The sequence below is a fragment of the Mustela erminea genome, chromosome 4 (assembly GCF_009829155.1).
Source record: "Mustela erminea isolate mMusErm1 chromosome 4, mMusErm1.Pri, whole genome shotgun sequence".
NCBI classification, from domain to species: Eukaryota; Metazoa; Chordata; class Mammalia; order Carnivora; family Mustelidae; genus Mustela; species Mustela erminea.
In genome coordinates, this window is record NC_045617.1 from 102979876 (window position 1) to 103006424 (window position 26549).

The window sequence follows — 26549 nt, forward strand, 5'->3', positions numbered from 1 at the left end:
GCTACCATATTTTTAATTTTTTCACTTTCTTTTTGGATTGAATGTATGATATTGACCATAGCTATGGTCGATTTTAGTCTTAAAGTAGGTAACTGATCTCTGTTGACCAAAATTGGAAAATACTCTGTCCCTGTTTTCCCCTTCTTTTAAACTTCCATTTTTACATCTCAAGTGAAAATCTTAATTATTTATTACATGATTCCTGCCCAGGAATTCTGCTGTCTGGTTTTATCCTAGTGGCTCGATAAAACCTGTCCTAAAGGATAGCAGTTTTCTGCTTGGGGAGAAGTTGTAGCCTAAGAGGGAAACAAGTTATCTTTGAGACTTGATGCCTCTTCTCAGGAAGAGGATCTTTAAGTAGATCTTAGCTTTTGTTTCCTGACTGTAGTGTTTTTCTGCTAGTTTTTACACTGTTTGCCAACAGTCAGCTTTCTGCATCTTAAGAAATCTTTCCTTCAGCTGAATTCGCCTCCTGTGTTCCTTACTCTTGTTCTTAACATACTAGATTTTTAAAAAGAATATTCTTGACTCATGGCCTTTACTGCCTCTTTTCCTTTTTCTTTTTTAAGATTTTATTTTTAGTAATCTCTGCACACAGTGCAGGGCCGGAACTCACCACCCTAAGATGAGGTTGCATGCTCTGCCGGCTGAGCCAGCCAGGTGCCCCTGTTGCTTCATTTTCTACTTAATTTTTTAGAGCCTTGCTTCTGTATGCTTGCTACTTTATTGAAAGTTACTCTCAGGTGTTTTTTAAAGATCTTGTTGTCAAATTCAGTGGAAGTTTTTTTGATTGTCAGCATTTTAAGCCACATTAGCATTGAAAACTTTTTGTTGAGGTTTTCTCTAGCTGCTTTGAATTTATGTATTCCTGATTCTTCTCTAATCCCTGATTTCCTGGTTAGTGGTTCTTCCTGAGTCCTAAATTCTGCATTTTCTCGAGAACCTTCTTCAATCTCTTTTTTCTCCTTCCTGCTTTCTTTCTTTTTTTTTTTTTTTTAAGATTTTATTTATTTATTTGTCACAGAGAAAGAAGCGAGAGCAAGCACAGGCAGACAGAGTGGCAGGCAGAGGCAGAGGGAGAAGCAGGCTCCCCGCCAAGCAAGGAGCCCGACGTGGGACTTGATCCCAGGACGCTGGGATCATGACCCCAGCCGAAGGCAGCCGCTTAACCAACTGAGCCACCCAGGCGTCCCTCCTTCTTGCTTTCTTTGTTGGCTCTATCACAGTTTCAGTTTAGTCTTTTAGGGGAGCAACTCCCTAATCTGTTTATCTGGCTGTGTTCATACATCCAGTTTATAGCCCTGCATTCCCAGCTATTTGCCAGTAACCTTTGTGTACCACTGTTACATCAACCCATTATCTCTAAAAGAATGTCAGCATCCCATTTCTGTATTCCAGATTATTCTGATGGCATTAGTATCCTTCTAGTTCCCAGGTTTGAAACTTTAAGGACTTAATTGATTCCTTGTTATTGTTGGGGTTTTGTTTTATTTGGCGAGGGGGGCTGTTTTTCATAGCCAGTCTTTTTTTTTTTTTTTTTTTTTTTTTTAATACCCATGTATTCTCTTGAGTGCGTACCACAACACTATTCTCTTTGCCATTATTTTAGTTTTGTGTTATTGGATTGATTAATTATCCTGCTTTCCCCACTCTCCATACTTGTCTGTGTGATTAATCTGTTTAAAGCACAGCTCTCATGTTTTTCCTATCTGTGTATTTATACCCTTTTGCTTGTAGAATAAAATCTAGGCATTTTTAGACCAAGCATTCAAGGCCTGGTCTATGATGCAGTCACTATGGTTGGAAACAGGATGAAGAATCAAGTTTGATGTTTGAGTATAGGAGTGAGAGATAAAGCTGAACTGTTAGAGAACTGCATGTTTTTGAGCTTGGTTATCTAACAGATAATTAATACTCATCCCATCTAAAAAGCATTGAATCATACTGTCTGCTATTTGTGTCCTTGTAGCAGTGTTTCTTTATTATTATTTAATCCTTTCCTCAAAGGATCACTGTTGTCCTAATAGTCTACCAAGGTTTTAAACGCTTAGGTCTTACTGTTTCTTATTTGTGTATCTGAATATTTTTCTGTGTTCTAATTACTTTCTGCCAACCGTAGACTTCTTGTTTGGAGGAATTTTTGCCAATCCTAAGAAGAAAGTGATTGTTTTGAATGACCAGTTTAGTTTGAATAACTGTACATGACTTGTCAATTTGCTCAATTCTTTCATAGGAAGGACCATTGAGACCTGTTCTTGAATACATTGATCTGGTCAGCAGTGATGATGAAGAGCCTAGCACCTCTTATAGTGATGTAAGTACATTATATTTGATTTGCATTTCTTTCACTTCTGTCATTTAAGAGGCATTGTCTAAAAAGAGCTATCAAGTCGATGATGGTTGTTTTTTGGATCTGTAGTACTTTAGAGAATGGCCCGATTCTGTAGAGTGAACCACAAAAGGTGTCCATTGAGTCCTTGGCCCAAAATATCTCCTACTTCCAGTTTTGTTTCTTTACTTTCAGTGAGGATGTGAAAGGATAACACAACACAGGAAAGTTCTAAGCCTTGAAGATGGTATCTGATAAAAGGAAAATGGAATAAAAAAACTGCAAGCTTTTTGGCTCCTTGTGCCCTTCTCCTTTCCCATCTCTCCTCAAGTGCCATGTGTAACTGGATTCTTTTCTTCCAGAACCACGTGGCCACAGAAAGTTTGTTTTACATTGGAAGGAAGGCTATGTGAAGACCTTTTAGGAAATGGAATGTGGGAAAGGGTTTAGGTGGCATGGTACTTCAGTCGTCACTCCTTTTAACCTCATCTATCCCTCACATATTTAGAGTTTTTTCTCTTACCTGTGATTTTTTGGTTGTGGGTACCCTTAAACCAATATTTCCCTTACTCTGAGAATCAAACTAGCTGAGCCCTTTGTAGCAATCTTGTCTTTCATTTGTCTTAGCCCAAATTTCTATTAATGGGCTATTTTCTTGATGGGTTAGAGAACTCCTGGCTCTTCTCAACATGGGCAGAAAACTTTCTCTATGATAGAGGGGATTGAGACTTGGATGTAGAATCAGTATATGTAGGTTTTAATCTGAGCTTTGCTCCTTATTAATTCTGTGATTTTGGATAAATTAAGAAAACTTTAACCTTAGTTTCTTTATCAAATAAGGGTAATACCTACCTCACAGGGTTGTTGTGAGGACAAAATGAGGTAACATATGTAAATAAGCTCCTTGGAAACTACAAACAATAAAGTAGGGCTATGCAACTGGGAAGTTTTGTTATCCTTGGAGAGTGAACAGGACAAAATTTTAAAGGGGCTTAAAAGTGACTGCAATGAGAACTTTTAGAAGTCTTTTTTGTTCTCAGTAGAACTTTTCTTGAGTTCTCTGTTTTTTAGCTTTTACTTGTTGACTTACATACATTGAATGGGATTTTTAAAAAAAGATTGTTAATCAACAATAGTCTCACCACCTCTTCTTATCCTAGCATGAGACCAAGCAGCAGGCCAGGATGGCACCACTTGAACTGGGCTTGTTTTCATTTTTTTTTTTCATAGACAGAGTGCCACATTGATAGCCATAGTTGGTATTAGGTTTTTGTGTAGAGACCTTGTGGATTTGACTTCTGTGATCCCCTTGCTGATCTGTAGTGGATTGCATCTTTCATTGTTGTTATAATAATTTTAAAAATTGAGTTCTACTTACTGGACATGCATCTCTGCACTTAAAAGTTAACATATTAAAAGCATTTTTTTTTCTTCCTTGGTTTTCTTGTTCATGTGGATAACCCAGAGAATGCCTGAGTCTAAGGTGCCATCCTCTGAGAATCATCGCCCAGAAATGTGCTCTAGCTGCAGTGTTCCTCTTCCCATTGGAGACAGCAGCTCCTCCTCTGGGAGTTGCACCAGCAGTCCACAAAGGATAGTTTCTCAACCTTCTTCTGTTGAGAACCCATTGGAGAACCAGAAAAATGATCAAAATAATTCAGATATTAAGATCTCTGAGACAGAGACACTTAAACCATCACAAAATTTTCAGACTCTGCCTTCATCTCCAGTTCTGGTCCCCCAAGAATCTTTGGCCTCTTCAGAGGTCAAGGAGGATTTACCTATAGAGTCTTCTTCAGCTTCACAGCATGGACAGGATGCCATCCTTTATCTTCAGACACAAGTGGCTGAGATGTCCCGAGTGATACGTGATCTGCAGTCTAGGAGCTGTTTTAGATTTCATCATTCTAGGCCAAGTGAGAACTCCTCAGTGCCATGGGACATCTCCACCTCTAAGGATGAAAATTTATCCACAGTTGATGAAGAAACTGACTGCAGATCCCCCTCAGCTGATGACAAAGGGCAGCCAACTGACCCCAGTCAGTCTAGTTTCACAGGTCTTTTGAAAAGAATGGAACAGAGAGGTGTTATAAAGAGAGTAACATTACAATCTGAAGCAGAATCATGTGAAGGGAAACCTGATTGTATGACCTCTAAGAAACGTTTGGTTCCTCCATTGCATCCTCTTCTGAGAATTGCCACCACTGAGGTTTTTAAAGACCCTGCTGATTGCCATCCTTCTTCCTTCATGGGCCACAGGGTATATCCTGTGGCCAAGGATACCTCTCCTTTCCAACCAAATCCACCAGCTGAGGGCCCTATTGTAGAAGCATTAGAGCACAGCAAAAGAGGAAGCACAACATCTCCTCTAGATTCTACCTCAAAAGAAATGGAGGTCATGGGTTGTAGATTCTACCATGCTGCTTCCATTGCAGCCCGAGCTGCTAGCTACATGGCCTATATGACTCAGTATCAGCGTAAACTCTGGGAAGATATGGAGGATCTGGTTCATGACCCAGAGTTTGATCGTGGAAAAGCGAGATGTATAATATCTGATGGAATGGATGCCGGACTTTGGCAACTTTGTACTACTAGAGACATAATGGATTCTGTAGTCAGAGTTATGGCAATGGCAATAGACTACAGAAGACAAGCCTGGCTCCGACTTACATCTCTCACTAAGAAAACCCAGGAGAAGATCTCACACTTGCCCTTTGATGGTACTTCCCTCTTTGGACAAGATGTGAATGCTGTTGTTGCAGAAGAAAACAGTATTAAGGAAAATGATTATAGAGACCACAACAAATACTATAACCAACATCGATACTTTTATAGTCATGATCAGAAAGCACATTATCACAATAGAGGATATTCCAAAGGAGATTGGTACAAACCTCGCAACCATCCTTATAGATACAGAAAAAAGGGAGAATCTCCAGAACGCCACGGGTACAAGAATTAATAGCCTGTTTGCGTTCAGCAGCATAGTCATCCAAGATCCTATTTTACTTGCTACTCCCCACTCAAACAGGATCTGCAGGTAGGAGGTCATGTCAGAAACTGATGCATGTCTGGAATTATCACAGCTAACATTTAAATTCTAGACTTTTCAAGTGGATATAATAAAGAGACTCATGTCTTATTGGCCAAGTGAGCAGTAGAGACTTTCACCTAAGTAGGGTTGGACAAAGGTTTACTTATTATTTCTGGTCCAAAATAAGTTCAGATGAGGGTACTCAGGAATCTGAATCCTCTTGTGATTAAAGAAAAATATAAAGATCTGTTCCTCAGGAAAATCCTACTGATAAACTGAGGACTAGCTGATTTGGGGTCTGGAAATAACCTACGGTTAGATCCTTCATTTTTAGGTCATCAGTGCTTCCTTGTTCAGGCTTCAGCTTGTCAGATCTTCACAAAATGATAAATCTGTTGTACTGTGTATGTCAGGATGATCAACTTATCAAGAGTCCATACTACTGTCAAGCTGTCTTAGACTTCAGGATCAATCATGAAGCTGTATGTCAAGAACTGGAATACAAATCAAATTTTGCCAAATCCAGTTCGTTTCAGTGGGATGGCTAGATGTTACAGGTCTACTGTGGACACCAATTGGAAAAAGACTTTCCTTCCTGTAACATCTCTAGAAATTTTCACAGTAACTATCTTCATCGAGACCAATGGCTACCATGTCATTACCATTCAGAGCCACATGTGAGAGAATTCTTTATCATCACACCTAAGTCTCTGACCTATCAAGCTCTCAGATCTAAAGAAGCTTTGAGACCGAGGCATGGTGTTCTCTCAAGATACTCTGGGCTTTTCAGCAAGATGACCTTCTTAAGCTACCTTCTAAACAGTTGACTTTCTTGAGCTTGGTAATCCATCACAAAAAAGATACATACATTAGTGCCCTGGATATAAAGGATGTTATACCATCCAGGCATGCACATCTGAACTCTTTTAAGAGAATTCCAAACATGCCTGACAATCTGGTCCTCTTATTGCAATAAAGAGGGATGCCATCAAACTAGATGGTACTAAGAATCCTTAAGTGTTCAGTATTACTGTGGATGTCGTAAAGAGAACATCTCGCACAGCTCTGTTTCTGGATATTTATTTAAATGATGATATCCATTAGAGATTTCTTAAAAGTCTGAAATCAAGACTTCAGTGACATGTTCTTCGTTTACTGTTCCCTTAATCTAGTCAGACTCATCAATAGAGACGACTATCTTTTTGCTCCCAGTTGGTTCCACTAATAGTTCTTCACAGTTCTGGAACTGGCAGCAGATACCTCAATTGTATATCTCACAGTATCTTTTTAAAATCTCAAGGCAGTGGCTGTGCAGTATACCAGCCCTTAGATCCTCGATTTTGCAGCATGACTTCAGAAATGGAGAAAGTGTCAAGTTTGAGGGGTCTGAATACATCACCTAGTATTATTTGCTTGGCAGCCAAAAAAATTTTTTTATCAACAGATTTAAAATTTTGTAACTTGGTTTGTCATACATCTGCATTTATTTCATCTGCTTGATCAAAATATTTTGAGTCTGCTGTTAGTGGAATATAACACTGTTTTAGGATTCATGTGGTTTCTATTTCTTGCCATAGTTCTTACACAGTGGTGATTGACATTTTCCCTAGTGCCCCACTTTCTGATGGTTGAAGCTCATTCCCCCTCCACTGTAACTATCTTCAGCACCCTTTTTACTACTTTCTCTCCCGATTTGTGCTAGAGGTTGAAGATGCAAGCATACCTACTTAGAAGAAGCTATTTTATTTTGTCAGTAATTTCAGAGTACTATGTTGGTCCTATTTGTAAATTAAGCCTAAAAAACAGGCTTGATAGAGGAAATCATCTTGCAAACATTTACTTTTATTTTTGTATATTTTCCACAGTGTTTTACCTCTACCTTTTTTAGGTCCTTGCCAGTGATGTAGAAACTCTTTCATATTAAACTCCAGAAGATTATTGATTAACTACCCAAAAAGAAATAAGGGTCTAAAAAATCATTTAGATTTTTATAGTTTACGATATATATTGCATCCGTCAGGCAGTCTCATGTGCCCTTGACATGGCACTGTAGTTTCTTTTATGAAAGGACTAGTCACAGATGAACTTACTGGAGAGAGACCTTGGAACTGTTCTATGTGGCTGCACAGTTATACCTAGTTAGCTAAGGCTACTTCAGACTGTTCCCACTTTTCCATTTCTCTCCTTTCTTTCCCTGAATTAGATACTGGGTTACAAATGTGATGATTTTTGAGGTACTTTTATTTTCCAAAATCCAAACCAAAATGATGCTTGAAGACATAATTCTTTGAAACTACTTTGGCATTTCCACTTAATATGCTCTTCCTCATAGATTCTTTGTTTTTAATTCTGGTCAGAAAAAAAGAACAAAATTCACCACCTTAACCATTTTTAAGTGTACGGTTCACTAGTATAAGCTGTATTTACATTGTGTAGCTCCTCCTTAAATATTTATAAAACAGCATTGCTGTTCTCTTCCTCTTGTGTTATTTGTGTTGCTCAGTGTTAAAGTAACATTGCTTTGCCATTCTCTGATTGATAAGCTCAAGCATCTCCAGAGAATTTTCCTAAAAGTGGAGAGGTATTGAGGAGTCATCAAATTGTTGATCTGTAGATAACTTCTGAAGGGGATTTGTCAGTTCAGTCGGGACTGTCAGAATGCGGTAGAATGGAAACAGCTTTTAGCTGTAGATTAATCAGTCTCTTGATTGCAGAAGAAACATTCTTAACCTGTTTGTTTACTTTAAAATCTTTCTCTGGCATACTTGAATGGTGGTGGTGTTATAAAACTAAAAATGGGGCCCTGATGTAGGGAGACAACCCCAAAAGCATATGGAACTCAAAATTAGATAAGTTTTCATATTGTGCCTGCCACAGAATTCTCCATTGGGCGAACCTTAGATGTTTAAATATCTCTAGATTTTCTGGGACGCTTTGGGATAATTGCAGATTTAATGATTTGATATTCTCAGTGGGGATGCGTCTAATGATCCTTTTTCTTCAAAGTGTTATTTCTCCACTAGACATAAAATATATGTGAAGACTATGATTTCTTGCAGTTTGTGTGTACAGAGAAATTGTTTCCATTTGTTATATGAAGTGCCTTTTTAAATTTCACCCTATTGTTTAAAACGTAACATTTTGATGTCTTGCATATGTTGCTGGTGATATTTATGAGTTCTGTATAGTGATTTTTTTAATCTTGTAGTTTATTCATCATCTGTACAATTGCACTATCTAAATGTACTCTCCTTCTGAATGTTAATTTGTTTTCTTTATAGCACTGTTAATCCATTTCAGAAGGTTGTAGAGTATGACCCTCCCCCTTTATTTAAGTAACTTCACAGTAGTTCTTTTTAGTTATTAGGCATTGGCTCAGTTTCTGAGCATTAAGGCAGCTTTGTTTTCTATCTGCAGGTTCTAGGTTTTCTGATTGAGTCATTTATCTCAGACTAACCTTGTTCTAAGCCATGGTAGCACAACTTATATTTGATAAGTGGATGTGTTTACTTGGTAAGAAGAAACAAGGACATTAGGAAAAGCAGTAAATTTGCTGACACTTTATCCTTTCTTTTTAGTGACAGCTTCCTTATTAGTGTAATTGCATTTAAACTTTTTTTTTTTTAACTGCATGGCAGCTTTTTTGTAATTCCATTTTAATTACTTGGCCCTCAAAATGACATTTTGAGGGGAACATAAACTCTTTCGGGATACTTGGATACTATTTAGTATATTACGTTAGTACTATACTAATAATTTACTGAATGATACCTAAGTGACCTGATTGATAATGTCCTTAAGGGCCCAATACATCAGGATAACCTCTCAGGTACTAAAAATGAGGAGGTTGGAACAGACACAATCCAGAATCCCTTCTAGCTACAAAATTGGATAGAGTTAAATGCCATGGATGAACAGAGTTAAATGCCACATTCACTGTTGAGGATATAATTTAGTGGGATTCTGATGAAGGTTAGAAATTATGGACTAGATCTTTGTAGAAATAGTTTAAAAATTGCAATAACTGAAAACTTTTTTTTTTTTTAATATGAGGCATATTTTGCCCCAGACTTGCACTGTTTTAGGTTCCCTTGTCTTTTGAAATTTACCATTCTTAATGTTAATGGCTAGTCCAGTAATTGATTGTGATATATACATGTCATTTCAGTTGGCCAGGTCCATTCTTAGTTATTTTGTGGATACAGAAACCAATCAATTCTTCTGTCTTTTGCTTAAGAAAATACACAGGTGGAAGTTATTATTTAACTGATGATGATCATTATTGAATGAAAATCTTTTAGTTATTTTTCAAAAAATAATGAGTTTTGTAAGCCATTAAAATATTCTTTTAAGGAATTTCCCTTCCTGGATGAATGATGAGAATACTGTTTTATTAAATCTTTTTTTCTCCTGTTGATTAGTGGGATAATATTTTTATACTACTTTGTGTTTTCAGTTGCTTGACTTTGTAGTAATGAAAACTTTTTTATAGTAGTGTTTGGTACCATTGAGATATCTTTTACTGGAAATTATGTTTGCTTCTGGTGGGATGTATCTGGAAGTGATCACAGTCCAACCGTTTCCTTTTGATATTATCATATTAGTTCATTCTCTATATTGATCTTTTCTTCCCCTTAATGTAACACCTCTTTCTAGAAGGATGTCTGATCTTCCCTTAGTATCTTTGATGTAGATTATATTTTCTATTCTACCAGTAAATACTAGCCAGGATTTTTGATGTGGCTTTGTATTTGTGTACTTAAATACAAATGTCTTCAGTATTATTGTAAGAGATTTTCTAGTTTTCTCTTTTGTCCTTTTTTTAAAAAAGCAGCCAGTTTAGTCTCTGGAACTATTATTTCCTGGCTATTGAACTTCAGTCAGTTTTTAATGCTTTCTTATTTAATGGTAGTCTTATTTTTCTCATTTTGCATAGTTTCACACAAATGTATTATTACATATGGTTTACGGTTAATTGCATCTTCTCATAAAAATTCTAAGCCCATCACCATAAAGTTATAGAACAGCTCTGACATAAACTGTATCTAAAAATTAACCAGTTTTCTCTAAGTCTTAAGGGCTTTACCTATTTTATTGAGATAACTGTCTATTTCAAATGATCTCTTGGATTTTCTGATGCCTTGTCAAGAATTCAACAAGAATTCTCAGGTTGTCTGTACTTTATTTTCTTTTAGGACTCTGGAGATCTCTCGGCTTGTATTGAGTTTTCTAATATTTCTAAGTATATTCCTTGGTAGCAGTGAAAGTAAATCCTTTATATCTAGTTGTATTTTAAACTCTCCTTTGATCATAAATGCTTCAAGTGCTATGAATTCTGTTAGTAGTCTCCTTATAAGACCTATTTTCATATGCGATTTTTTCCTGTCAGCTATGTATCCTATGCCTTCTGTTTTCTGTCATTGCCTGTAAGAGTAGCTCTGTCATGTTATTCAGTTTTGAGCACTACAATTAGACCTCTTGTCAACTCACACTTTTTTATCTGTGATAATTATGTTTCGCACTACTTAGTGTGCATTTAACACTAGTACCCTACGTTTGTGGTCCCTTTATCTGTACCACTTTTAGTTACTAGGGCAACATGATGTGGGTGAATGGGGGGAAGCATTTTCAAAGTCACTTGAACAGTCTCAAATTTTCAGTTCCATTTTTTTTTTTAACATATTTAATTACATTAAACATCCTCCCGTTAGGTGTGAAGCCCTTTTTGCCTTGGTTCAAGTATAGTCAGTGTTTAACTAGCCTCATTTAGATTCTTAGCAAGAGTTGCATGCAAGTTGGTCTTTGTCTAATGCCTATAACAACCCCTCTTTACTTTTAGCAAGAATATATTTTGAGATCTTGGAAGCATCTTTATAGCCTTGGGCCTAAGGGTTGTCTTCCTGCCTGGCAAGCAAGTGGAGGAGAGAATTTTCATTTATAGAGCTCACATTTACTACACTATGTGCTAAAATTTACAAGTTATTTTTGAGGAAGAAATTCACCCTTATTTTGCAGATGAAAAAATGAAACATTAAGTATGTTGCTCAAATGGTGGAGCCTAGCTTTTGAATATTAACTATTTTCCTCCACAGTCTCAGTTTAGCATTTTACTAGGCTGCCTCTTCATATTTTTCAAGGCTCAGTTCAAGTCTTAACTTCTCTGATAAGCTAATTTGACCTATCTAATCTTTTTCCCTAAATTTTATGTTTATGGCTATATTCTTATTCCTCAGTACTTGATGTCTTACATTAACTAATTCTTGGTCATTTCGCTTGTCAGATCAGAAACTGTTGTTTTCCCGTTGAGATTTCACTGCGTGGTACTAAGACTGTTCTTGATGTATAGTCATTGACTTGTTTCATGTATTCTGTTCTTTTTCGGCACTAATCATTTTAGTCCATTTTTGCTTGTTTTTTTCTTTTTCTTCTACTTTTTTTTGTTACACCGTTTTGTTTCAGATACATGCTTAAGGTTGTTTTTTTTTTTTTTTTCCAGATTCTTTAGGATATTGGGTAGGAAGGAAGGTGGTATGGTGCAGAGCACATGGTATTTAAATTCTAAGACCTTGGTCTGAGTATTAGCAAGTCAGTTACTTTCTGAGCCTCAGTTTTCTACTCTCAAATGAGGTAATGCCTGGGAATACTTTGGAATTTCAAAAGCCCAGTACAGGTTTCTTTTCTTTCATAGTGTGCTTTTTCTACACACATAGATATATTATAACTGTGGAATGGTATTGGATATAAATACAGATACATTTTAAGATGTATATTTAATAGCATGTAGTAGGTTCATATCATCAGATCATGTTCCCCTTGTTTACAGTTTTTAAGGCTCAACTGTTAAGCTATATTACAAGTTCATCAATGGATTAAGTCATTGAAAGACATATTTAAAGTAAAATAGTCTCTTTTCTCAAGTGCAGGCTAAGAAATGCTCATAATAAACAGTAAGGAAATAAAGAGAATGTAGAATGAAGAGCTAGGTTATATAGGAATGTGTATATCATTTTTGATGGTTGCTGTTTTGTCACTTTGTGTCTATGTTGGCAACAATCTTCTATCATAGTTTTCAGTACCTATGTACAGGCAGGCACTGAGGAAGGTGTGGAGGAACCTGGTTAATAAGAGATGGTATATTCTCTTAAGAGAAAGAAATACCAATATAATGTAACTGTTCTGTTTAGAGGAATGCCTGCAGTGAAGTTGGAACAAAACAGAAGGCCATTTAGAGGGATCAGGGAAGATTTTCCTACTTAGCAAATACTTGAGCTGAGGCTTGCATGTTGCAATCATGTTGATTGAAGAGCTAGTTGGACCAGAAGGGAATTAGGAGCCAGGCATTTAGATGAATCAGTGCATACAAAAGGTTTCAGAATTATAAGGAACAGACTTTATGGGGGACAGTTGGTAGATACTAAGTTGAAGAAAGAGGATTAATTACCCATGAAAATGTATTGGTTCCAATCTATTCAAAATGTACCAAGTTTGTGTAGCTGTTATGTGTAAGGTCATAGAAGTAGTCTGTCCAGAGTTCGCTTTGTACCATAGTCCCCTGTGGTCAGCTAGAGCAATTCTTTTTCTTCCCTGAGCTGAGCCAAAGGAAGGCTTTTCAGTCAGTGTCCCTCTAGTCCCAGGGACAGCTCAAGCAGTGAAAAAGAACTGAGACACTAGTAGAGAACAACTTTGAAGATGAACAGGATGATGGCACTGAAGTGAAATGTGTATGGGTATACAGTTGCAATTGACATTGTGTTCTCAGTGTAGCTAAATGTGGTTCATTTCCCTGTTCATTGGGTTACAGATAATTTGAGGGTAGACTTGGGGGAAATGAAGATATTTCTAAAAATGTTGCTTCATTGGAGTTTGGAGATGTTGTATTGAAGAAAGACCTGTGAACCTTGTGCCAGTGGTATCTCCAGCAGCACCCAAAACACATTTTGTCAATTTCCTGTTTGTTTTTCTGTGATTTGAGTTTCTTTTTTTGTTTTTGTTGCCACTTTCACCTTTTCTCTTTTCTTTTCATAATTCATCCTTATTCTTGCTGTGCCAGAGTTATAGCAGTGGCATTCAGGGATAAAATTGCAGCTCCCCTTTGCTACTTCAGAGGTACTTAAAAATTCTCAAGTTCCAGTTATGGTTTTGTTCTGTTGTGGTTTTGGTTTTTTATGGTCCTGTACTGAAGGAGAATCAAAGTCATTCTTCCTAGGAGGGGATTTTTATAAGTATAGATACTGGCAATTTACCCAAAAGACAATACAGGAAGAAGAATCTTATTTAACAGGTTTGGTGGTACTAGTCTTCTTAACTAAGTAAAGTTCTTTACAGAATGGGGTATATCTATATGTATGTTTTTTAAGTTTGCCATATAAAGCAGATGTTATGTGTACTTTGTATTTGTAAACAATAACCAGTTGGGGGTGGGAAGATGGTTGCTTTGTACAAAAGGGTTGTTTCCTGGTTCCAAAGCTTTGCTGCTGGAGATGGTAAATAAATATTGTACTGCTTTGCTGTGTTTATCCCTTCTGCTCTCTCTGTATTTGAATATAAAATACTTAAGAAAAATTGTTGCTTTTCAAAATGTTATTTTGGGTTGTGGTTTGAGCCATGAGTTGGGCAGAAGGGTTTTCTGATAAACAGAACTTCTGGGAGGGTAAACTTCAGAGCAAAATATGCGCCACAGCTTTGTGATGGGCAATAATAAGCAGGCTTTGAAATTTGAGTTTGTGTGGAATAAAGCAGTTGTTTCAGGAATTATATTCAAACCAAAAGCAATGGTTAGATGGATAGCTATGATTAATGATTTACAAAGTTAATTTATTCCACTATCACAGTTGGTTTCTCCTTTGAGCTTTCTTTAAACTTGGGGTTCCCTTTACACAGAAGATAAGGGTGATGGCCAGAATAATCAATCTCCATTGGATGCCCTGCTGACTAGTGTCAGCTGATATTCAGGGAAATTCTATAACAACAGCAAATAAACCTCTGCCTTGGATTATTCTCTACATCCCCTCTTGCTATACCTCCCCCTCTGCCTCCTACAAAATTCATCTTCCCTTATTACTGGCTTTTCTGTAGCCAGAAAAGTGCTTTTGGTGAGTCAGATAGGGAACTGGGTTGTTGTGATCACTTCTCTGGATAACTCTTCTCGTGGAGTGTTTTTTCCTAGTTTATATCACCCTGTACAGAAGTGAGAGTTCATTTCATGGGGAAGATCCTTTGACTATATTCATGCTTCCATTTAAGAAGTAATTTTGTATAATGCCAAATTTGATTGTTACTCAAAAACTAAAGTGCTTTTTAGAGATTAGTAGTGATTTTAAAATAAAAAATCAGTTGCTTATTATAAAAAGGCTCAGTGGTATAATGCCACAAGCTATTGTAAAATGATAATTTCATCTGTGAAACCCTGCCTTTTTCAATATTGTATTTCTAGAAAATGCTTTACAAAAGCAGAATTATTCCTTTAATTTTGCATTTCCTTTGACTTGATATTGGCAAATATTTTTAGAAAACTGATTTAGCTAGTTATGGCAGTCGGGAAGTGACTAAGAAGCTCAGCCTTTGGGTGAGCAGGTGAATGAAGGGTGAAATGAAAGATCGGCCTCTATTTAATATTTGAAAAAAATTTATTCATGGACCTTAAAAAGCTTTGTTCAACAGATTAGAGCCCATTTTTTCAGCATTCAGTTCTAAGCCCAGTTCTTAACTGCCAAAGGGGGGTTGTCAAGTATATGGCACTTGGCTTTTTAAACCATAATACACTGCAGGATGAGAGTGAATGGTTCAAGAAACAGGCATTTTCTAGGTGTAGGTGACTTCTAAAAGAAAGCCCACCTATGAAATTCAAGTTTGGTTTTTGTTTTTTTTTTTAAAGATTTTAAAAATTTATTTGACAGAAATCACAAGTAGGCTGAGAGACAGGCAGATGGAGAGGGAGAAGCGGGTCAGAACCAATTTTAAGCAGGCTCCCCGCTAAGCAGAGAGACTAATGCGGGGCTCCATCCCAGGACCCTGAGATCATGACCTGAACCAAAGGCAGAGGCTTAGCCCACTGAGCCATCCAGGTGCCCCCAAAATTCAAGTTCTTATAAAAATTTATTTTGGGGACATTATTAGCTTCCATGCAAATAAATATAGTAAACATTGCGAAGTTACCTTGTTCACTGGAAAAGTTAAGAATCTTGCTTTCTAGTCTTATGTCCCAAACAGGAAAAGAGGAAAGTCAGGTATAGCTGAATAAGCTAATATTTTCAGTTTCAATTTTTAATTTGCCTAATTGTACTTTTTTTATTTTTAAAGATTTTATTTATTTGTTTGACAGAGAGAAATCACAAGTAGACAGAGAGGCAGGCAGAGAGAGAGAGAGAGGGAAGCAGGCTCCCTGCTGTGCAGAGAGCCCGATGCGGGACTCGATCCTAGGACCCTGAGATCACGACCCGAGCCGAAGGCAGCGGCTTAACCCACTGAGCCACCCAGGCGCCCTGAAATTTTTTTTTTTTTTTAAGATTTTATTTATTTATTTGACAGACAGAGATCACAAGTAGGCAGAGAAGCAGGCAGAGGGAGGAGGAAGCAGGCTCCCCGCTGAGCAGAGAGCCCAATGCGGGGCTCGATCCCAGGACCCTGGGATCATGACCCGAGCCGAAGGTAGAGGCTTTAACCCACTGAGCCACCCAGGCGCCCCCCCTTTTTTTTTAAAGATTTTATTTATTTATTTGACAGACGGAGATCACAAGTAGGCAGAGAAGCAGGCAGAGAGAGGAGGAAGCAGGCTCCCCGCTGAGCAGAGAGCCTAAGCGCCCTGAAATTTTGTTAAAAAATGTTTATTACGTGTGCTAATTGTAGAAATACTAGAAAATGGAAATTAAAATTTCTCCAGATAGAAACAATGATTGTTAACCTTTTGATTTCTAGCCTTCTAGGTTTTACTTACATGTTATAATAAAAGATAATATTATTTTCACTTAAATATTAGTGAGGGAAAGAAAACATTGAAATATAGACAGATTGTAGCTTCATTGATTAGTGGTATTTTGTGCCATTTTTTCATTAATTTGTTGATACCGTTATGATTTATTTTATAATTCACATAGAAAGTAGATGAGTTTCACATTAATGTTAGAAATTTTAATAGTTTCCAGAAAATATTTGTTAGCTCACTAAACTTGATTAGTAAATGAAAGTATTAATTATGTTGGTGGAAGTTTTGTCTGAATGGTGGAATTTGCATTGAATGTGACTTTTTTAAAAGACTATTTATTTGACGGACAGAGATCACAAGTAGGCAGAGAGAGAGGGGGAAGTAGGCTCCCTGCTGAGCAAAGAGCCTGATGTGGGGCTCGATCCCAGGACCCTGAGACCATGACCTAAGCCAAAAGGAGAGGCCCAACCCTCTGAGCCACCCAGGCGCTCCTGAATGTAACTTCTGATGCTCTTTTGTGATCTGGATTTTGAGTTTATGGTCAGAACCAATTTTAAGTTCAACTGAACTGATTTCAACTTCCCTGGTGGTCTAGTGGTTAGGATTCGGCGCACTTTCTCAACTGAACTGATTTCAAGTTTGAAGTGTTATCAGTCTATAGCAAAGAGAAAAATCAAGGTAGTGCAGCTAGTGTTTCATAAAGCTAAATTTGTTTTGGGGGCCTGGGTGGCACAGTTGGTTAAGCGACTGCCTTTTTAACTCAGGTCATGATCCTGGAATCCTGGGATTGAGTCCCACATCAGGCTTCCTGCTTAGCAGGGAGTCTGCTGCTCCCGCTGACCTCTCTCATGTTCTCTCTCTCTCTCTCACTCAAATAAATAAATATTTTTTTAAAAAATATCTAAATTTGTTTAAAATGAGACTATTAAGAGAAATTTTAAACTATTACCTTGGGGTATTACTGTGCCTTATTCTTTAGAAATGATGGTAATCATTGATATTAGTTTCTTTAAAAATGCCCTTACTTGGGGCTGCCTGGGTGGCACAGTTGGTTGGGTGACTGCCTTGGGCTCGGTCATGGTCCTGGGATCGAGTCCCACATTGGACTCTCAGCTCCATAGGGAGTCTGCTTCTCCCTCTGACCTTCTCCCCTCTCATTCTCTCTCTCACTCTCTCTCTCTCTCAAATAAATAAATAAATAAATAAAATCTTAAAAAAAAAAAAATGCCCTTACTTGACAAAATAATGGAATCCTTTGCCAGGGTTTCCTTTTCTCTTTGCCCCCAGTTCTGTTGACCCATTGAATTCCATCATTCCAGATTAGATCTCTTAAGAAAGCCCTCTTCCTTTCCTGCCCTCTTCCTACTTCTAGACTTGGAATTTTTGCTGTAACTCTACCATACCACATTAAAACTTAAACATTAAAAAAAAAAACAAACAAACTTAAACATTTTGTCCTCAAGAACAAAAGAATTCTTGCTTTCTCCTATATAGGCATACCTTGGAGATATTGTGGGTTTGGTTCCAGACCACTGCAATAATATTAAGTGTGTAGGAGTATTATGGCTAAAAAAAACACACCTTAATTTAAAAATACTTTATTGCTGGGGTGCCTGGGTGGCTCAGTGGGTTAATCCTCTGCCTTCGGCTCAGGTCATGATCTCGGGGTCCTGGGATTGAGCCCCACATCGGGCTCTCTGCACAGCAGGGAGTCTGCTTCCCCCTCTCTCTGCCTGCTTCTCTGCTTACTTGTGGTCTCTCTCTCTCTGTTACATGAAGAAATTTAAAAAATTTTTAAAAATCTTTAAAAAAATAAAAAAAAAATAAAAATACTTTATTGCTAAAAAATGCTAACTATCATCTCAGTTTTTGGTGAGCCTTAACCTTTTTGCTAGTGGAGGGTCTTGCCTTAATATTGATGACTTCTGACTGACCAGGTTGGTGGTTGCAGAAAGTTGGGGTGGCTGTGGCAATTTCTTAATACAAAACAGTAGTGAAGTTTACCACATCAATGAACTGTAGCTTTCAGGAATGATTTCTCTCGCATAGTTGTGTTCTAAATCCTTTGTTGTCACTTAAACAGTCTTCACAGCATCCTCACAATGAGTAGATTCTATCTCAAGAAACCTCTTTGCTCATCCATAAGAAGCAGTTTCTCATCTGTTCAAATTTTGTCATGAGGTTTCAGCAATTTAGTCACATCTTAGGCTCTACTTCTAATTCCAGGTCTCTTGCTATTTCTACCACATCTACAGTTATTTCCTCCATGGAAGTCTTGAACCCCTCAAAGTCGTCATGAGGTTGGAATCAACTATTTTCAAACTCCATTAATGTTGATGCTTCAACCTCTTTCCATGAATCCTGAATGTTCTTAGCAGCATATAGAATGGTAAATCCTTTCTGGAAGGTTTTCAGTTTTCTTTGCTCAGATCTTTCAGAGTAATCACTGTCTGTGGCAGCTTACATTCTAACAGAATGTACTTCATAAATAGTAAGACTTGAGAGTTGAAGTTTTTCCTTGATCCTTGGCCTACGGAATGAATGTTGTGTTAGCAGACATGAAAACAACCTTCTCTTACTGTACATCTCCATCTCCATTGGGTGACCAGTCCATTGTCTGTGAGAAGTCAGATTTTGAAGGAATGTTTGTTCTGAGCAGTAGGTCTCAAAAGTGGGCTTAAAATATTCAGTGAACCATCATGTAAACAGATGTGCTCTTATCTTGGCCTTACTCCATTTATAGAGCAGAGACTGATTTGAGTTAGCATAATTCTTAAGGGACCTAGAATTTTCAGAATGGTCAATGAACATTGATTCCAACTTAAAATGTCACCAGCTGTGTTGGCCCCTGACAAGAGAAGCAGCCTGTCCTTGTAAATTTTGAAATAGGCATTGACTTCTCTAGCTATGAAAGTCCTAAATAGCCTCTCCTTTCCAATAGAAGGCTGTTTCATCCATATTGAAATTCTGTGGCTTAGTGCAGCCAGCCACCTTCATTAATTTTCTCAGCTAGAGCTTCTGGGTAACCTGCTGTAGCTTCTACATCAGCTTCTGCTGCTTCATCTTGTACTTTGATATTATGAGGCAGCTTTTCCTAAGCCTCATGAATCAACCTCTGCTAGCCTCAAACTTCTCTTTTTCCTTATTCTCTATTTCCTTATTCTCCGAGCCGTCAAAGAATTGAAGAGTTAGGGCTTTGTTCTGGATTGGGCTTTGGCTTAACAGAATGTTGTAGCTGGTTTGAGCTGTCTAAACCACTAAAACTGTCTTCATATCAGCAGTAAGGCTGTTTTGCTTTCTCTCATTCATGTATTCACTAGAGTAGCACTTGTACTTTCCTTCAAGAACTTTTCCTTTGCATTCAAAACTTGACTGCTTGGCCCAAGGGGCCTTGCTTCCAGCCTACCATGGTTTTCAGTATGTTTTTCCCACTAAGCTTAATCATTTCCAGCTTGTAAAATGATAAATGTGCAGCTCTTCCTTTCACCTGAACACTTAGAGGCCATCCTCAGGTTACTGATTACCCTAATTCCAAATATTTATAACTCAGGAAATAGGGAGGCCTAAGGAAGGGGAGTGAGACAGAGGAATGAACAGTGAATGGAGCCATCTGAACACAATGTTTATGCAGTCTTATAGGAGTGCAGTTCATGGCACCCCCAAATCAATTATAATACTAACATCAAAGATCACAGATTGCTGCAACAAATATAATGATAATGAAAACTTTTGAAATTTCTCAATTACCAAAATGTGACACAGGCCTGAACTGAGCAAATGCTGTTGGAAAAATTGTACCAATAGACTTGCTGGATGCAGGGTTGCCACAGACCTTCAATTTGTTAAAAAAAAAAAAAAAACAAACAAAAAAACAACACCATATCTGCAAAAGCACAGTATAATGAGGTATGCCTATACATGCTTAACTTTCACGGGTATGTGTACTCAGGGATTTTTTAAAGATTTTATTCATTTTATTTGACAGAGACAGAGGTAGGCAGAGAGACAGGCAGAGAGAGAGGGAGGAGGAAGCAGGCTCCCTGCCAAGCAGAGAGCCCGATGCAGGCCTTGATCCCAGGACTCTGGGATCATGACCTGAGCCAAAGGCAGAGGCTTTAACCCACTGAGCCACCCAGGCGCCCCTTAACCATATTATTTAAAAAAAAATTTTTTTTAAACCATTGTATTTTTTAAAAAATTTTCATAGTTACTGAATTAGAATTTTCCTTTTAATGTTTTTCTGACTCCACAACTTTCTCCTTAATTCTGTGAAGATCCCACTCAACTTTCCCAGTAGGAGGGGAGGGGTTATGGAAGAAAAACTCATGCAAGGAGTGATCTAACATAGAGGTAAACAGACTCTCCCCTCCCGGTATCTTTAAGATGTTCCTATTCTTCGCCCCCAAAATAAATATGTAGATAGCATTTTCTTGCAGATCATTTGCTATCACTGTGGACTCAATAGTATTCTAATATGGAGGTTAATCCACAGTGACCCAAGCATGTGCTTCAAGAAGAATAACTGAAAATCCTATAGCTGCTAACATTTTATTCTTACCATTTTTTTTAAAAGATTTTATTTATTTATTTCACAGACAGAGATGGCAAGTAGGCAGAGAGGCAGGCAGAGAGATGGGGGGAAGCAGGCTCCCCATGGAGCAGAGAGCCCAATGCAGCGCTCGATCCCAGGACCCTGGGATCATGACCTGAGCTGAAGGCAGAGGCTTTAACCCACTGAGCCACCCAGGTGCCCCTGTTCTTACCATTTTTATACTGAGAGCCAATTCCACTTCTAGCTTGAGAATTTACGGTCTAAAGTCTGACCTCAGAAAAGCTCTTATTAAAAGCTCTAAATGCTTATTAATACTACAGGCTTTGGGGAAGATTGGCAAATCTAACCTAAGAAGAACAGTCCTAGAATTTTGTGATTTCACATTAAATTACATTTCAGTATTTTAACACTAATGGAATAGCGTAATACTCCCAAACCTAAGACTATGGTATTCCCTTTTCATCCTAATTCTACAGGAAACATTTAATATACTTTCATCTAGCCTATAGCTTTGGTTCTGCAGTTGGATCAGTAACAAGATGTCCTGCAATGAGTGTTTTCCCCCTTGCTTTCTGATAAGTTAAAATTTGTTTCTGAACATACTGATTCTTTGAATTACCTATTATACTTTTATGCAAAATAAGGTCTTCTGTGACCTAATAGGTAAAATCCCTAGTGTGTATTTCAATATCTGTGGTCTCTGTTTTCCAGTGTGTATGTGTTTGCTCAGAATCACAGAAGTATGTAATTTAATAAGATCTAGAGGCTGCTCCTCATCTTGGATCACTAACAGTGGAAATCCAAGGGATTTGGCTTTCTGGAGAGAGTGAGTGTTCATAAATAAACCATTAATCGTGCCTGGCATTCACCAGCAGTCTTGACCCAGAAACCTAAGTTGTGATGAAAAAATAATTATGAGTATCACCCCCTGCCACATATAATTAATTTTTCCCCATTTTAGGGGAAAACTTTATTTTAAATATTTCATTTTTCTCATAAATGATAGACGTTTCAAAGCTGAAGTTCATTCTTTCTCTAGATCTACCATTCATTCCTTTTTATCTACTCCTAGCAGATTGTCTTTCTAATTATATATAGGTATTCTATATAGGTAGCCTATATAGGTAGCCAGAGTGGGTGTTTTGGTTTGGTTTGGTTTGGTTTGGTTTTGGTTTTAAGAAGAAAATGGAGGGGCGCCTGGGTGGCTCAATGGGTTAGCCTCTGCCTTCTGTCCAGGTGATCTCAGGGTCATGGAATCGAGCCCTGCTTGGACTGTCTGCTCAGCGGGGAGCCTGCTTCCCACCCCCCTCTTTGCCTCCTTCTCTGCCTACTTGTGATCTCTCTCTGTGTTAAATAAATAAATAAATAAGATCTTTAAAAAAAGAAGAAGAAGAAGAAGAAGAAGAAAATAGAAACTTTCCCTGTGGAGGAAGAGAAGGAAACCAAACTCAATTTTGAATGCCTTTTTGAATTCAGTATCAGAGCTTTAGGTCTTTTGAGCTCTTCGGAGTCATGACAGATGTTAAATAGATCAGAATTATTTGGGAATCACAGAAGTAATCTTTTTTATTAACATAACCACATAGTATTAATTAATAAAAGATAACATGGCCTACTGATAGCTAAATAGGAGGAAAATAATTTTAACAAACAGTAATACTAACAGGTTTTGCTTATTTGACCACCAAAGAGTAATGTTCTAGGGCTAGAGATTAATTTTAGAGTGAAGTTGAAGCGATCTAAACAAATGTTTAAATGCTGATTAAAGGGTTAAATAATTTACCTTCCAAGTCTAGGAGTATAGTTTGAAGGGAGTAAAATTCATACTTAAGGGGTGCCTGGGTCGTTCTTTTGGTTAAGCGTCTGCCTTTGGCTCAGGTCATGATCCCAGGATCCTGGGATCTAGCCCCACATTGGTCTCAGTGCTCAGCAGTGAGTCGGCTTCTCCCTCTGCCCCTCCCTCCCCATGCACACACCCTATCTCTCTAATAAATAAGTGAAATCTTTTTTTTTTTTAATTTTTTTTATTTATTTGACAGATAAAGATCGCAGGTAGGCAGAGAGAGAGGAAGGGAAGAAGGCTCCCCGCCAAGCAGAGAGCCCGATGCAGGGCTCAATCAAAGGACCCTGGGATCACGACCCGAGCCGAACGCAGAGGCTGTAACCCACTGAGCCACACAGGCGCCCCTAAAATCTCTTTTTAAAAATTTTTAAATTTTTTTTTATTAACGTATAATATATTATTAGCCCCAGGGGTACAGGTCTGTGAATCGCCTGGTTTTACACACTTCACAGCACTCACCGCAGCACATACCCTCCCCAATGTCCATAATCCCACCACCCTCTCCCTACCCACCTCCCCCCAGCAACCCTCAAGTTTGTTTTGTAAGATTAAGAGTCTCTTATGGTTTGTCTCCCTCCCGATCCCATCTTGTTTCATTTATTCTTTTCCTACCCCCGAAACCCCCCCACATTGCATCTCCATTTCCTCATATCAGGGAGATCATATGATAGTTGGCTTTCTCCGATTGACTTATTTCACTAAGCATAATACCCTCTAGTTCCATCCATGTCATCGCAAATGGCAAGATTTCATTTCTTTTGATGGCTGCATAGTATTCCATTGTATATCTATACACCACTTCTTTATCCATTTATCTGTTAATGGACATCTAGGTTCTTTCCATAGTTTGGCTATTGTGGACATTGCTGCTGTAAACATTCGGGTGCTCGTGCCCTTTTGGATCACTACATTTGTATCTTTAGGGTAAAGACCCAGTAGTGCTATTGCTGGGTCATGGGGTAGCTCTATTTTCAACTTTTTGAGGAACCTCCATGCTTTTTTCCACAGTGGTTGCACCAGCTTGCATTCCCACCAACAGTGTAGGAGGGTTCCCCTTTTTCCGCATCCTTACCAGCTTCTGTCATTTCTTGACTTGTTAATTTTAGCCATTATGACTGGTGTGAGGTGGTATCTCATTGTGGTTTTGATTTGTATTTTCCTGATGCCGAGTGATGGGGAGCACTTTTTCATGTGTCTGTTGGCCATCTGGATGTCTTCTTTGCAGAAATGTCTGTTCATGTCCTCTGCCCATTTCTTGATTGGATTATTTGTTCTATGGCTGTTGAGTTTGATAAGTTCTTTATAGATTTTGGATACTAGCCCCTTATCTGATATGTTGTTTGCAAATATCTTCTCCCATTCTGTCAGTTGTCTTTTGGTTTTGTTAACTGTTTCCTTTGCTGTGCAAAAGCTTTTGATCTTGATGAAGTCCTAATAAGTTCATTTTTGCCCTTGCTTCCCTTGCCTTTGGCGATGTTCATAGGAAGGAGTTGCTGTGGCTGAGGTCGAGGAGGTTGTTGCCTGTGTTCTCCTCAAGTATTTTGTTGGATTCCTGTCTCACATTGAGGTCTTTCATCCATTTTGAGTCTGTTTTCATGTGTAGTTTAAAGAAATGGTCCAGTTTCATTGTTCTGCATATGGCGGTCCAATTTTCCCAACACCATTTGTTGAAGAGACGGTCTTTTTTCCATTGGACATTCTTTCCTGCTTTGTCAAAGATTAGTTGACCATAGAGTTGAGGGTCTATTTCTGGGCTCTCTATTCTATTCCATTGATCTATGTGTCTGTTTTTGTGCCAGTACCATACTGTATTGATGATGATAGCTATGTAATAGAGCTTGAAGTCGGGAATTGTGATGCCACGAACATTGGCTTTCTTTTTCAATATTCCTTGGGCTATTTGAGGTCTTTTCTGGTTCCATATAAATTTTAGGGTTATTTGGTCCATTTCTTTGAAAAAAATGGATGGTATTTTGATAGGGATTGCATTAAATGTGTAGATTGCTTTAGGTAGTATAGACATTTTCACAATATTTGTTCTTCCAGTCCAGGAGCATGGAACATTTTTCCATTTCTTTGTGTCTTCCTCAGTTTCTTTCATGAGTACTTTATAGTTTTCTGAGTACAGATTCTTCGCCTCTTTGGTTAGGTTTATTCCTAGGTATCTTATGGTTTTGGGTACAATTGTAAATGGGAGGAACTCCTTAATTTCTCTTTCTTCTGTCTTGTTGGTGTAAAGAAATGCAACTGATTTCTGTGCATTGATTTTATATCCTGACACTTTACTGAATTCCTGTGCTAGTTCTAGCAGATTTGGAGTGGAGTTTTCCACATATATGGGTTTTCCACATATAGGATCATATTATCTGCAAAGAGTGATAGTTTGACTTCTTCTTTGCCAGTTTGGATGCCTTTAATTTCTTTTTGTTGTCTGATTGCTGAGGCTAGGACTTCTAGTACTGTTTTGAATAGCAGTGGTGATAATGGACATCCCTGCCGTGTTCCTGACCTTAGGGAAAAGCTCTCAGTTTTTCTCCACTGAGAATGATATTCGTGGTGGGTTTTTCATAGCTGGCTTTGATGATATTGAGGTATGTACCCTCTCTCCCCACATTTTGAAGAGTTTTGATGAGGAAAGGGTGCTGTGCTTTGTCAAATGCTTTTTCAGCATTTATTGAGAGTATCATATGGTTTTTGTTCTTTCTTTTAGTAATGTATCACATTGATTAATTTGCGGATGTTGATTCAGCCTTGCAGCCCTAGAATAAATCCCACTTGCTTGTGGTGAATAATCCTTTTAATGTACTGTTGGATCCTATTGGCTGGCATTTTGGTGAGAATGTTCGCATCTGTGTTCATCAAGGATATTGGCCTGTAATTCTCTTTTGTGATGGGATCTTTGTCTGGTTTTGGGATCAAGGTAATGCTGGCCTCATAAAATGAGTTTCATTTTCCTTCCATTTCTATTTTTTGGAACAGTTTCAGGGGAATAAGTATTAATTCTTCTTTAAATGTTTGGTAGAATTCCCCTGGGAAGCTGTCTGGCCCTGGGCTCTTGTTTGTTGGGAGAGTTTTGATGACTGCTTCAGTCTCCTTACTGGTTATGGGTCTGTTCAGGTTTTCTATTTCTTCCTGGTTCAGTTTTGGTAGTTTATATGTCTCTAGGAATGCATCCATTTCTTCCAGATTGTCAAATTTGCTGGCATAGAGTTCCTCGTAGTATGTTCTTATAATTGTTTGTACTTCTTTGGTGTTGGTTGTGATCTCTCCTCTTTCATTCATGATTTTATTTATTTGGATCATTTCTCTTTTCTTTTTGATAATTTTGGGCAGGGGCTTATCAATCCTATTAATTCTTTCCAAGAACCAGCCTAGTTTTGTTGATTTGTTCTGTTGTGGTTTTTTTGTTTCTATTTCATTGATTTCTGCTCTGATCTTTATGATTTCTCTTCTCCTGCTGGGCTTAGGGTTTCTTTCTTGTTCTTTCTCCAGCTCCTTTAGGTGTAGGGTTAGGTTGTGTATTTGAGATCTTTCTTGTTTCTTGAGAAAGGCTTGTATCATTATATATTTTCCTCTCAGGAATGCCTTTGCTGTGTCCAATAGATTTTGAACTATTGTGTTTTCATTATCATTTTTTTCCATGAATTTTTTCAATTCTTCTTTAACTTCCTGGTTGACCCATTCATTCTTTAGAAGGATGCTCTTTGGTCTCCATGTATTTGGGTTCTTTCCAAATTTCCTCTTGTGATTGAGTTCTGGCTTCAGAGCATTGTGGTCTAAAAATATGCATGGAATGATCCCAATCTTTTGGTACCAGTTGAGACCTGATTTATGACCCAGGATGTGATTTATTCTGGAGAATGTTCCATG

General features: G+C 37.9%; 1 protein-coding gene across 1 annotated transcript in view; it reads left to right on the forward strand.

Moving 5' to 3' along the window:
- The window catches only part of ZNF451 (zinc finger protein 451), a 143550-nt gene that overhangs the window by 54942 nt on the left and 62059 nt on the right, over positions 1-26549 (forward strand). Inside the window, 1 exon segment of the mRNA XM_032340329.1 lies at positions 2234-2314. Coding sequence (XP_032196220.1) covers positions 2234-2314 — 81 coding nt within the window.